The 12930-nt window shown below is 50.7% G+C and overlaps 1 protein-coding gene across 4 annotated transcripts in view; it reads left to right on the top strand.

Moving 5' to 3' along the window:
• The window catches only part of ACOT7 (acyl-CoA thioesterase 7), a 116904-nt gene that overhangs the window by 54442 nt on the left and 49532 nt on the right, over window positions 1–12930 (top strand). For all 4 annotated transcript variants that reach the window (XM_023635891.2, XM_070254077.1, XM_070254080.1 and 1 more), the window contains 2 exons: window positions 3518–3632; window positions 10399–10485. In XM_023635891.2, coding sequence (XP_023491659.1) covers window positions 3518–3632; window positions 10399–10485 — 202 coding nt within the window. The remainder of the gene's footprint in view (window positions 1–3517; window positions 3633–10398; window positions 10486–12930) is intronic.

Raw genomic sequence — 12930 nt, forward strand, 5'->3', positions numbered from 1 at the left:
CTGCTCCCTCCAGAGGTTCTAGGGGATGATCCTTCCTGCCTCTTCCAGCTCCTGGTGGCTGCTGGCGTTCCTCGGCTTGTGGCTCCATTGCTACAACCCCTTTCTCTGCCATCACCTGGTTGTGTGTGTGTGATTCTGAATCTTTCTCCTTTTATGGACACTAGTCATTGGATTTAGGGTCCATCCCACTCCAGTATGACCACATCTTAACTAATTACACCTGCACAGACCCTGGTTCCAAAAGAGGTCACATGCACAGGTTCCAGGTGGACAGGAATTTCAATGGGACACTGTTCAACCCAGAACACTGCCTTTCAGTCCAGCCCCATCCCACCAGCTCTCCTCTCTCCCTTCATCCCTCTCTTCCTCCCTCTTTGTCTCTCTCTCTCTCTATCTCTCTGTCTCTGTCTGCGAGATGGAGACTGCATCCTTTTCAAGCAGCACCAGCTGGGGGATTTTAAGACCTAAGAAGCTGTTGGATGCACAGTGACTGTTCTCTTTAGAAATTACAAGTGTACCTACCTCCACTTTCATCTTTTCCTCTAAGCACTTGATATTAAATTAGTCATATCACGTGTAAATACTCTAACACAATTATTTAACTGATTTAATTTTCAGATGCTACAAAATTTAGAAATCTCTAGCAGGCCGTATCTCTGGCTTCAGTGCCATATGATGCATCTTAAGGGACCGATACTGAAGGAGGCGTCCTGGGCTAAACACATTAGCGTTTGCTTCCTCTGGCTCCTCAGGGCCCATGGCTGAGCGCTGGTGGGTCTTTAGCCAGCACGGGAGGGGTGGGCAGCAGCCGGTAGCTGGTTTCCCTCCCTCTCCCCGCGACAGGGCAGCGCTCAGCATCGCCCCTCCCACCACAGCCCCATCCCTGCTCTCCCTCCCACATCCTGGAGGAGCCCCGGTAGTTTTCCCATCCCCTTTGTTTAGTTGGGTTTGACAAGACATAAATATCAACTTTGCTCTTGAGAGGGGTGTGTTGAATCTATTCCACTGGGCAGAAGCAGCAAGAGCTCCAGATGGGAGAAGCCACACAGCTCCCAGCTGGAGCCGGCACTAATATTTATTTGCACTTTCTTCTCCCCACACATGCTAGGCCCACATAAGAGCCTTCAGATGATTTGAAATATAGGTCGCTGTTTTCATTGGCACGACCCTGCCAGAGTCCTGATCCTGGAAAGCTGCGTCTTTCTCCGTCCGGCTGCAGTGGGCTTTTACGCTCATCTGTTGGCAGCTTGGCCACAAGGCTTCCTTCTGCATATCCTGCCAGCATCCTCCTGCCAGCCCTTTGCAGATAGCTGTCATTTAAGAACACTACATCTCTTTTTCTACATATATGTGTGTATATCTGTATATCTTGCACATACCTTACATGCATATTATACATGTTCCTCACATATACCTCACATACACACATGTAGCTATCACACACATACACATAGATGCCTTACAGAACACACCGCTCTCTCTCCACACACACAATTCATGCACCCACCCTCCACGTCCACACACCTGTCCCCCCCAACTTCTCACATGCATGTATGCGCGTGTGTATCTCCCTGGAGGAAGCCCAGCTGCCCGCTCTGTGCACTGTCATTTGGTGTAGGACTTTGCCACTTTGTTCCACCTTTTCCCCAGGGAACAGGGACCTCAGTGGCCCTATGATGGGAAAAAGTGACTGCCGCCGTGGCTGGAGGGCAGCTGTAGCCCTGGAGAGGCTGGGGTGGCCATTGGAGAATGGACACTGGTTCTTTTCAATGTCTAAACGTGTGCTTGAGTTAAGTGGCTCACACAGACTGTTGTCTTGGATGTCTGGGCTCAGCTGTCTTCTGCTTCGAATCAGCTGGGTTTGATGAGCCCATAGGGGTGAGAATCGGGTGCCAGCCCATCATTAGAATGTTCTAGTGATTTTGCTTCCAGATTTAAAGCCAGCAGGGAAGCGTTTGTGAGGAGGCTGTGTTTTCTCTGTCCTTGTGGCTGTGTCAGGAACAGGGCCTCCATCAGTCCCCATGTGACTGCAGAGGTCTGTCAAGTGTGCTGGACACAATGAGGATTTATGAGACCAGGGAGGTTAGCTCTTTTGTAAAAAAATCTCTTTAAGAGGTATTTCTTGAAGACACTTAAGTTCAGCCATCAATTTTACTAGATAGGCACGGCACAAACTCTCCTCTTACAGTTGTTGCTGTGGATAGTGGAATGTTAAGAAATAGTTTATTTATGAGGAAAAGGTTAAATTGTCCACTGCAACTTAAACACTCCAAGGTTTGTTTCTTTTGAACAAACCACTCAGCTCCTTTTGCAGCTGCCTTTAGAGATGGGTTCTGAAGCCTAAGATAATGGTAATCAAACCACGGAATGGTGTTTAGACCCTGTACAATTGTGGAGCAGAGCCATGAGCAGGAAAATAAGACATTTAAAACTGGCTTTTGAAAGGAGGTCTGAAATTGCTGCCTGAAGTGCATTTGTTCACGTCACAGAGGCTTCATTGCGGCCAGCGAGGAGCTCAGCAGCTTTTCCATGGGCTCAGCTGGAAACGCTGGGTGAGTGAGTGAAAGGGCAGAAGTCAGAGCTGCTCCAAAGGAGAGTGGTCTCTGGGACAGGGAAGAAGAGGGCACCTGGGGGAAGCAGGCAGTCAGGGCCTGGGGCTTCTCTGAGGGGTCCCTGGAGGGAGTGCCCTACACTGGGCCGGAGGACGGTGGACGTAGGAGGGCCCGACACCCTCCATTGTGCCCAAAGGACTGAGGAGCCCCAGTTTTTGTGCCAAGTTTTATGTTTGCATTTATTTTTAACTTCTTGGATCAAAACTCCTGTGATCCACTAGGAGAGCTTCAGGGGGGCTGTCTTAGCTTTGGGGCACATTCCCTGCAATTGTTTAGCCTGTTTGGCTGGGGGTCATCAGAGCAGGGCTGCCCCATGTTGGGGGCACGTGGGAACCTGCTCTCTCCCCGCCCTGTGGGAGAGTGGGCGTGGCCTGTCCCGGGAGCCCTGACCACAGTTCTACATCCAGGAAAGAGTCCTAGGAAGGAATGGGGCAGGTGTAAATGATAGGTGACTGCCATGGTCGGTATGATGTTTTAAAAGTCGAAAACCGGGAGCAAGCTAAATGCCCACATATGAGGGACCTATCACATAAATTATGTTAGGTCGACAGAGTGAGAGGAGGAAATACTGCTACTTTTAAACTTCACATACAGCGCGGTAGAACTTTTTGTATACACATGGGTATAAAAACAATTCTAGAAAGGATAGAAACCAAACATTTGACCTAAGTTATCTTGGGAGGTGGGGAGTCTACATGAGAATTTTGCCTTTGCTGTATTTTTATTTATATTAAATATATATTATCAGAAAAAAGAATAGATAGTTCCAGTTACAAAAAGGCAGGCCACACCAGGGGCCAGCAGCCCTGAGCCTGAGAGGCTGAGCCACACCTGGCCAGGGAGGGCAAGGGGAGGACGGCCCTGCCACCGTCACAGCCTGACCCCGTGTCCCTGTTTCCCCACAGTATTCCCGGCAGGAGCAAGAGGAGGAAGGCCGAAAGCGGTATGAGGCCCAGAAACTGGAGCGCATGGAGACCAAGTGGAGGAATGGCGACATCGTCCAGCCCGTGCTGAACCCAGGTACAAGCTGGGGTGCAGACTGGGAGGCTGACACCCGTCAGCAGAGCAGAAGGCATCCGGTTCATGGATGTCCTTGTCTTGGGGCTGCTGAGTCCTGGGACCAGGCTGTCTGCATTCCGAGGGGGGCTGTCCCCTTCATGCCCTGCAGCATATTCACCTCTTCACAGTGGCACAGCCAACAAGGAGGATGACTGGTCAGCTCAGTGAGTCCCTGGAGGCCTTGGGGCATCTGTTCCCATAGAGTGTTGAACGGGGGCCTTGTGTGTGTGGAGGGGCTCTGCCCAGGCAGAGAGATGCTTGCCTGCTCATGGACAGTTTGCTTTTGTTATATCTGTCCCCCAAGTTTGCCCAGGAATGTGTTTTTGATGGGATTTCCAGCTCATAAAAAAAAAAAAACAGAGAAAGCACAGTTTTCCCACATTGTTCTTCACTGGGCTGCTCGGCCTGACGTCGCGTTGGTAAACAGACTCTGACCACCCTGGCTGCGAGGTGAGAAAGCTCTGCAGGGTGCACAGACTCCCTTTCAGGGCTGCTTCCTTCCAGTCTTTCATCCTTTTGCCTTCAAGTCCAGGGTGGGCCAGCTTTAACAAAAGGTCCATGCTAACATGTAGGTAAGGGATGCTTTCCCTCCAGAGAGGACTTTTCCTCCGAGTCCTTAACAGAGGACTCCCCTGCTGTACAGACACAATTCAGGACAGGCCCTAGGAGCATCTGTTCCCTTGGGGACACAGGAGCCCTTGGGATGGTGCGTTTTCCTGGTAATGTGCCTCCCCCGCTGCACCCATGATGACCGTGTTTCATCAGGTGGAGAGGACTCTCGAGAACCTGCTGTGTGCTTCTCTGCCTCCTTGTGACGGCCTGGGCTCCTGTGGCATCCGTTCCGTGCCCGCTCCACAGGGAGACACCTCAGGGCCCTGGATGCGGGTAGTGTTTGAGTTCCGGGTTTGGTCTTTGGCAGCTGTCTGCAGACCTGCCCTGGGTAATGCCGTTCCTTGCAGCGATGCTGTTCAGCATGCCCTGGCCTCTGCCCCTGCCAACCCTGCCTGGCTCCTGCTAAGGAGGAACGTGATGAGCTCCATAACACAGACTGGAGGAAATCCAGCCTGTGGGCTGTGGGAGGCACTGGTAAAAACCCAGCAGGTGTGCGGCTCAGGACAGCACTCCCTCGGTCTCAAGTTCTGCTGTTTGGCCCGTGTGCACCTGATTTCTCAGGCGGCCTCTATTTGGTTAACATAGGAGTCTGCCCATCTTCTGGTCTCCTCACGCTCCTCTCTCCCTTATCCTTCCCATATTGCACTTCAACGTGCCCGAAATGAAGAGTGGTGGACTGTGCATAGAGTGGTGTCTTTACTGTTCTTTTCACATTTGCTATTCAACAAACACCAAAAAAAAAAAATCACCCATCAGTATTAATAGAAAGAATGTTGCTGCTTTTATGAAACCCCAATGAAGTGGTATCTTTTGAGCTAGTTTTTTTTTTTTTTTTGAGGAAGATTAGCCCTGAGCTAACTACTGCCAGTCCTCCTCTATTTTGCTGAGGAAGCCTGGCGCTGAGCTAACATCGTGCCCATCTTCCTCTACTTTATACGTGGGACACCTACCACAGCATGGCGTGCCAAGCAGTGCCATGTCCGCACCTGGGATCCGAACCGGCAAACCCCGGGCCGCTGAGAAGCGGAATGTGCGAATTTAACCGCTGCGCCACCGGGCCGGCCCCTGAAGTGGTATCTTTTAAAAACAAAATGTAGAGCCAGCTCTGATGGCTTCGTGGTTAGGGTTCAGCATGTTCCACTTCAGTGGCCTGAGTTTGGTTCCTGGGTGTGGCAGCGGCTCACACAGAAGAACTAGAAGGAGTTACAGCTAGAGTATACAGCTGTGTAGTGGGGCTTTGGGGAGGAAAAAAATAGGGATGAGGATTGGCAACAGATGTTAGCTCAGGGCGAATCTTCCCCAGCAAAAAATAAAATTAAATAAAATGTAAATAGATGGTTAATTTATACTAGTACTCCACAAGATAGGCCTGGGGTCTCTTGTGATATCTCAAGGTTCTCCAGGCTCTAGGGCATGTGCTGTGGGTAGACAGCCACCCCAGGCCCAGGCTCTGCTTTCGGGAGAGGGCAGGCAAGCAGGCAGGTCAGGCAAAGGCACCAGGGACTGCAAAGTGACGCAAGGGAGCAGAGATGTCTTAGAAGAGATACAAACTTGGTGCTAAGGATCTTCCTGGGAGAGAGAAACTGGAGTGGGCCGAATGGCGACCGCCCTGGAAGACATGTCTGTGTCCCCATCCCTGGACCCTGTGACTGTGACCTTATTTGCAGAAAGGGCTTTTGCAGATATAGTCAAGTAAGGATCTCAAGATGAGGTCATCCTGGATTACTCAAGTGGGCCCCAAGTCCAATGGGTCCTTATAAGAGGCAGAAAGGGAGCGACAGTGTCAGCCCACTGGCGGTAAAGAGGGGAGCTAGGAGGCGGCGCTGGGTGGTATGTGGGCCTGCTTGGACCCCCGTCCCCGTGGGCGAGTTCTGGTGAGAGCTTGGGGTGGAGGCTGAGGCCGAGGGCTGAGTCTTGGGCTCTGAGAACCATGAGGTTAATCCTGCTTTAGCTCCTTTGACTGAGCGTCTGGGAAATTAACGTTACTCACAGTTTTCAATCAGTTTAAATTCCTTCACTCATGAGATTATTTTCCATTTGTTGTCCTCTGTTTGATTGTAGATCTGATATGTAATATTTTTCAGACCCTATTATTCGTCAGTGATTTTAATCCAAAGTGGCATTCTGAATCTCAAGATTTCTTGATAAATTTTTACAAGCTTTTATTTTTTTCCTTTTTTATGTTCCAATAAAAATGCACCTTTTTCTGATGATTGGATTAGGGACTGGCTTTTAACCGTGTCTTAAGGAAGTCACATATTTTGGTGACTTCCATTCTTTGGTCTTTTTGTGTGTGTGAGGAAGACTGGCTCTGAGCTAACGTCTGTGCCAATCTTTCTCTGTCTTTTTTATGTGGGCCACTGCCACAGCATGGCTTGAGGGGCCGTGTGTAGGTCCACACCCACCATCCGAACCCACGAACCCCAGGCCACCGAGAGGGAGCGTGTGAACTTAACGGCTGCACCCCCGGGCCAGCCCTCTTCGGTCTTTTTGAACTGAACAACATTCAGTTTCCTGGTGGAACTGGCATCTCCCTGGCAGGGCAGGGCTGGTCCTCCCCAGGTGGGGCTCCCAGTGCCCAGAGCAGAGATGGGCTCACCTGGGACCAGCTGCTATCTCCTGTATGGTGGTGGCTCGGCGTCAGCTGGATTTGGTGAGTGTGGTTGTATCAACGGGGGCAGCAGCTCAGAGGGAAGGACAGAGCGTGCGCTCGGCACTGGGGGTCTTTCTCACACTCATGCGCCTTCCCATGGGAGGACTCCCTCCCTGCCCCAGTGAGGTGGGCTTGGCCCTAGACTTGCTACCCTCCTGGCCCCTCGTGCCCACCGTCCCCCACATGCACGTCCCCGTCTGCAGCTCTCCGTCACTTGTGAAACCAGAACCAGATTTCCGTCCTCAGGACTGTCGCCTAGCAACCCCCGTGAGGGGCTGACTCATCCTTCAGGTGTCTTTTCAGAGAATCTGGGAGTTCTTTAAATCCTAGTTTATCTTATTGTTTTCTCCATCTGACAAGAGAAAATATAGTTACCTTGAACTCCTCAATCCACAGCCATCACTTGTCCAGCTTTAACCGCATAGGGACTATTTAGCCATATTACTGACCGTCCATTTTGGGGGCTGTTGGGTTGATGACAAAATCAGCCCCGCCTCAGATGAGTTCAGGTGACTGTCCTATCCCTGTACCAGCGACTGAACCAAACGCAGGAGAGAATGAGACACAGCCCATTCCTGCCGGGCCCGTGGGTTACGGTTCACGGAGGGAAGGAGGACTTGAGGTGCGTGGGCGTCTGCTCTTTTCCCATCAGAATTTTGCTGCTTTCACTTATTAGAAGCTCATCAACGCAAGTCCTCAGAACATTAAATTATTCGACGTGGCTTCATATTTTTACACTTTACTACAGAAAAGTGAGGGCCTCTCTTTGACTAGGTTGTTACAGTTATTTCAAATGGCTTGTCATTTGAATAAATAGTTATTTGAATGACAAAGATTTTCGTATGCAATTCTCCATTGTTTGAAATTTAAAAAAATTCTTTGTCATTGTCCACATGCAGATCTCTCAGCTGGTCAAAGCAGTTCCTGAGATTGGGCCCACTTTGAGGCTTTTCATTTCCATTCATGCTATAAAACAGTTGCTTTCATCTCTTTTGTGAGAGGAACACAAACAGACCAAAGCAGCTGAGCAGCTCCCACGGTTCCCGGGCGTTTTGCTCTTGGCCCGCGTGCTTTGCAGAGACGGGCCCAAGGGAGACAGTCCTTTGAGACTGAGGGTGTTGTGGGCTGGCCAGTGCTGGCTGGGGGCGTCTCTCTGATGGTGTGGTGGCCGAGGGACTTCGTTGGCATCCTTCGTGGCTCCTCGGGCCGTGCCTCTCCTCCGGTTCCCCAGGCGGGGTCTGGGCGTCTGAAGCCCCTGACGCCGCTGTGGCCGTGGCCTTGGGTGCACCCTGACTGGCAGGGACTGTCACCTGCACCTCCCAGAGCAGAACAAGGATTTCTGGTTTGTCTTTTCCACTTCCAAGTGACGTTAGGAACTGGGGAGGGCAGAGTCTTGGACTCCTTCTTGGCCTCCCTTCTCATCCCTTGCAGGGTATGCTCTGTTGCCCTGAGGGCCAGGGTGGTCTCGGATAGTCCAGGCTGTTCTGGGCACCTCTAGGTCTTGGTGGGCCTGCACTGAGTGGCAGCTGGGAGCAGGAGCGTCTGCTTCTTTGGGTCAAGGCCACAGGCCATCTGCACTGACAGCAGTCCCAATGGACAGCAGGGGACACCTGGAGCTCCTCTCCTGGGAGCCTTTACCCACATGCCCCTCACTCACAGTCGTCGGTGTTGTCTGTTGGTTGGCTTTCGATAGTCTCCTTGTGCACCAGCTCCTGGAGGGGCTCACACTTGAGGACCACTTGGCCTACATCCAGAAGGGTGGGCTGGATGGCAGAGTCCCCCGAATGTGGCCTCTCGGGAGAGAATTCTCTGCTCTGCTGCTGCCCACCAGCTCCTGACTCCATGACAGGCTACTTCTTCCTACCCCCACCCCCCATGCACAAGGATTCACCCCGGCAGAGCCCGAGGCAGGAACAAGGGATCTCACGTGGCAGCCGGCGCCTGCCTCCGACAAGAAAGATGGCAGAGGGAGCAGGCCAGTCACCAGAACCCTCGGAGACGGGAACTGACAGTAGATAAAAATAAGACTCCCACTCCAGAGTCGGAGCCACTTCATCCCTCGGAAGCCACCGAGGACCCTTCCAGCTGGGAGCCTCTTGAGGTGCTTGAGCAGTGGTTGCCTCAGAGGCCTCTCACAGTGGACAGTACTTCACACACGAGCTCAGAACTTGAGTCTAAATCGCTCTAAGCTGTGAGGCTCGAGAACAAGTAGACATGTCTGAGCGTGGAAGTAAATACTCAGTGCCCCGGCTCGCCTGAACTCCTGTTTTCCTGCTTCTTGACCCTTCAGGCCACCACTCAGTTGCAATCTCATGCGGGGAGCATCAGACAGAGTCTTGGAGGCGGCCGCTGATGCTTAGGGGACCCCAGGTCCTGGCCTCTGGGTCAAGGGGTCAAAACCACCCTCTTGCCACCAGCTCTTGGCTGCCGAGCGACAGCACTTCCTGTGCAGACTCCTCTAAGGCAAAATACAGACAAGACCTTTCTCCATCTGTGGCGTGTCCCAGTCATGCGGTGGCCAGTGGGCTGGCTTGCAGCCCGTCTTGCTGGGGTGGGAATGGGCCACCCTTTCTGATTACCAGCTGTGCCAGCAGGAAACAAATGAGCACGACCCCTGCCTGGAAGGCTTTGGGAAGGTAGAAGCGTGCACAGTGGCAGGGTCTGCTCAGAAGACCCTACGTCAGTGGTACGCCCCCGACAGAAGAGTCAGGGTCAAGGTATAATGTCTGCCTTTTGGAGACAGGGCTTTATTTCATCTTTTTCTTTTAAAGTGCAGCCTCTTGTAGATATTTCAGCCGTAGCCTTGTGTGAACAAGGGACACCCGAGGGATCGTGCTCTGGGAAGGTGAATGCAGGGCATGAGAGGGCTGGCCTGGTGGGAGGGAAAAGCCGGCAGGCCTTTTGGTGCTGTGTCTTCCTGAGCCCGGGCAGGGACTGAGGGCTGGCTGGAGCCCCGAGATGGAGTCCCTGAAGGCTGAATCTGCAGTTTCTCTCTCGGGTTCTGAGTCTCCACCTGCCACTAAACACCTTTTGTGTTTAGTGAAGTGTCAATTTAAACTTTTGAGAGGTTGCCTAATAAATTACCGAAATATTGTCAGCGCCTATTCATAAAATCAGGGCTGAAAGTCAGATAGGAGACTATCCTGGAAGCTTGTAGCCACAAGGTGTTTAGTGGCTGCCCGTGGGTTGGGGCAGGGCCTTTTGTGGGACGCTGACATCCCCAGGGAGTAACAATAGTCTCACTCACTATCAGAGTGGCTAATTAATCCTTAAAAGCCTTCCCCTTCCCCGACTGGAGCCTGTTTTGAGACCCTCGTTTTCCTTAGAGAAGTGTCTAAGTTGACGGCAGTTGGATGCTGGCAGTGGCCGTGCAGACATGGAGGCAGCGTCAGCACCGGCAGACCGTTCAGCCCTGGGAATCGATCTGTCCTGTGGCCTAATCTCTCTCCTTTGCAATTCCAGAGCCGAACACGGTCAGCTACAGCCAGTCCAGCTTGATCCACCTGGTGGGGCCTTCGGACTGCACGCTGCATGGCTTTGTGCATGGAGGTAAGAAACCAGTGGTTCCGCTCTTCCCTGTGTGTTTGCTGGCTCCTTGTTAATCCCCGGGAAGCCATGCTGCCGTCTGACCCAGTTTAGGCTCTTGTGTTTAATGAAGAAGAAATTTAAACTTTTAAGACGTTGCATAATTAATTACCGAAATACTGTCGGCGCCTGTTTTTAAAATTGGAAATGAAAGTCAGATGGATGACTATCCTAATGGAGGGTCACATGCAACCCTGGGAGCTTGTATCGACGAGGTGTTTAGTTGCTGCCTGTGGGCCAGGACACAGCCTTTCAGGGGATGCCGACATCCCAGGAAGTAACAACAGTGTGACCCCCCCCCCAACAAAGAGTGGCTGCTTAAAAATGGTTTGCCTCTGATATTTGCATTTATTTCTTCCTTTGGTCAGATTCCACCTCAAACTGTGGGTCTTGAAGTTCCTAGCTCAGGAAACATGGCTGAAACACAGGAGGACTTATGAACACAGGTTCATAGAGGGACACTTTTTACTTTAATAGTGTGTAATTATTTTTTTGTGACTTAGGGAAAATGTAAGTAGCACATCAGATCCATAGTTTAATAAATATTGTCATCCGAGATAAGATTAAAGTAAACTTTAAAAGACGGGTTGATTTAAAGAAAAATATGAGAGAAAGTCAAGTGGTATAGATAATAACAGGAGTTGTGATAGTAGTACATGGGTAATGGAAGTTTAGGCACCACTGCTCTGGCTGTACCAAGCTATTCGTCATTGCCCAGGCATAACGGGCACTTGCACGATGCCATTCATTTGTGCTTTCATATCCAATTGCTTGGAATGCCAAGCTCTCCTTTCTTCACTCAGAAAACTCCTATTCATCCTTCAAAACCTTGTCCAGATGGTACCAACCATGGAGAGTTACACTGATATTTGATATTTCTACCAGGGGTTGCTGTTGGAAGTTAAATAATGTGGCATTTCCGTCATCGAAAGTCCGCTGTTAAGTCCAGTCTTCTTTTGTCACGTGCTGACAGGCGCCAGTGAAGTGCAAGGAGTGGGGGTTGTCGGAAATCCCCTGGAAATCTACAGCGTGTCATGTTCACTGGGCAGCCTGAGCTGCTTCATTTGATACAGACACGTTTTTTAATGTGTGTTTAAGAGGTATTTACCATGGCTTTACAATATTTAATGCCTATTTTCATAGGGGTTTTATGCCCGCGATTTAAGAAAACATGCCTAATAATTTTGCCAAACCTAATCATCTCTTAGAGTGCCTGGTAACTCACTGGGATTGAATGAACAGAATAAATCTCCTGCAGGAAACGACTGAGAACCGTGATTTTATTGTATTTCCCTATGGAGAGAATACTGTCAACGAGAGTGGTATCTAAAATCACGGGATCAGCGTCTTCTCAAACTATAATTCAGTAGATGCCCATCGAAGGGGGACATGGTGAACTGAGATGGATGCTAATTTGGCTTTTATTCAGTAATTCTATACTGTATGTGTCTTTGAAACACTACCCCCAGCCCATTTCCTGTGATGTTTCACACAGGGTGTAGTTTTGATCTGAGGACTTAGCTCCTACCCTACCACTTAAAAAACACCCACACAACACAAATTTTGGCAGTGCTGAACTGGTGAAAGATGTATTGAGAAGGGTTTGAAATCACAGGTGGAATCCAGGACTCCAGGCGGACGCTAGGTCATTTCTCCTGTCGTGGGTGCATGGGCAGAACCTCTGATCATTCATGAGGGAATGGGAAAGAGGCAGGGAGTAAACACGAGGCGGCAGAGGACGCTCTGTGATGCGCCGGGAAGGAGGACTGGCCGCATCCTGTGGTTCTGAATCTGAGGGCCTCTGTGCCGAAGCGCTAGCCTGGCTTTTGGCTTCTGCCTTCCCTGGGTCCAGTGTGACTCAATACATGGTGTTCCCTTCCACCTCGTGAAAGTGCTGCGATCTCCGCCCAGAAAAGGCCTTTTCCTCTCTGTTTTCCCCACGCCCCTCCTCCATGGTTGGTTGTGCAACCTGAAGGGGCACTCAGCAGGTATCTGTGGGGGTGTTTAGGTTCATGCAACAATCAAGACCTGTTTATAACTCCCCCGGACACCCATCCTTGATAAAAATACTCAGCAAGAGCAGGAATTGGTGGTGCTTCCTGACATGGTAAAACACACGCACCTGAAGTGAGCATCTTGCTCAAAGCAGGAGCTCAGAGGACCTTCTCTGAGGTCGGGAGTAAGGCAAAGGCGCTCACTCGCTCACTGCCAGGTAACGTTGTTTTGGAGATTTTAGCGACTGCAGTTGAGTAAGAGGAAAAAGTTAGGCACAGGAATTGGCAGAAAAGAGGTAAGACTGTCTGTCTCTGCAGATGGCACAGTAACATACCTGGACAACCCGGGAGATCCAGTGATAAAAATAACTCAAATAATTAAAGTTAGGTAGAGGCATATAAAATGAATAATAAT

The sequence above is a fragment of the Equus caballus genome, chromosome 2 (genome assembly GCF_041296265.1).
Source record: "Equus caballus isolate H_3958 breed thoroughbred chromosome 2, TB-T2T, whole genome shotgun sequence".
Taxonomy (NCBI): Eukaryota; Metazoa; Chordata; class Mammalia; order Perissodactyla; family Equidae; genus Equus; species Equus caballus.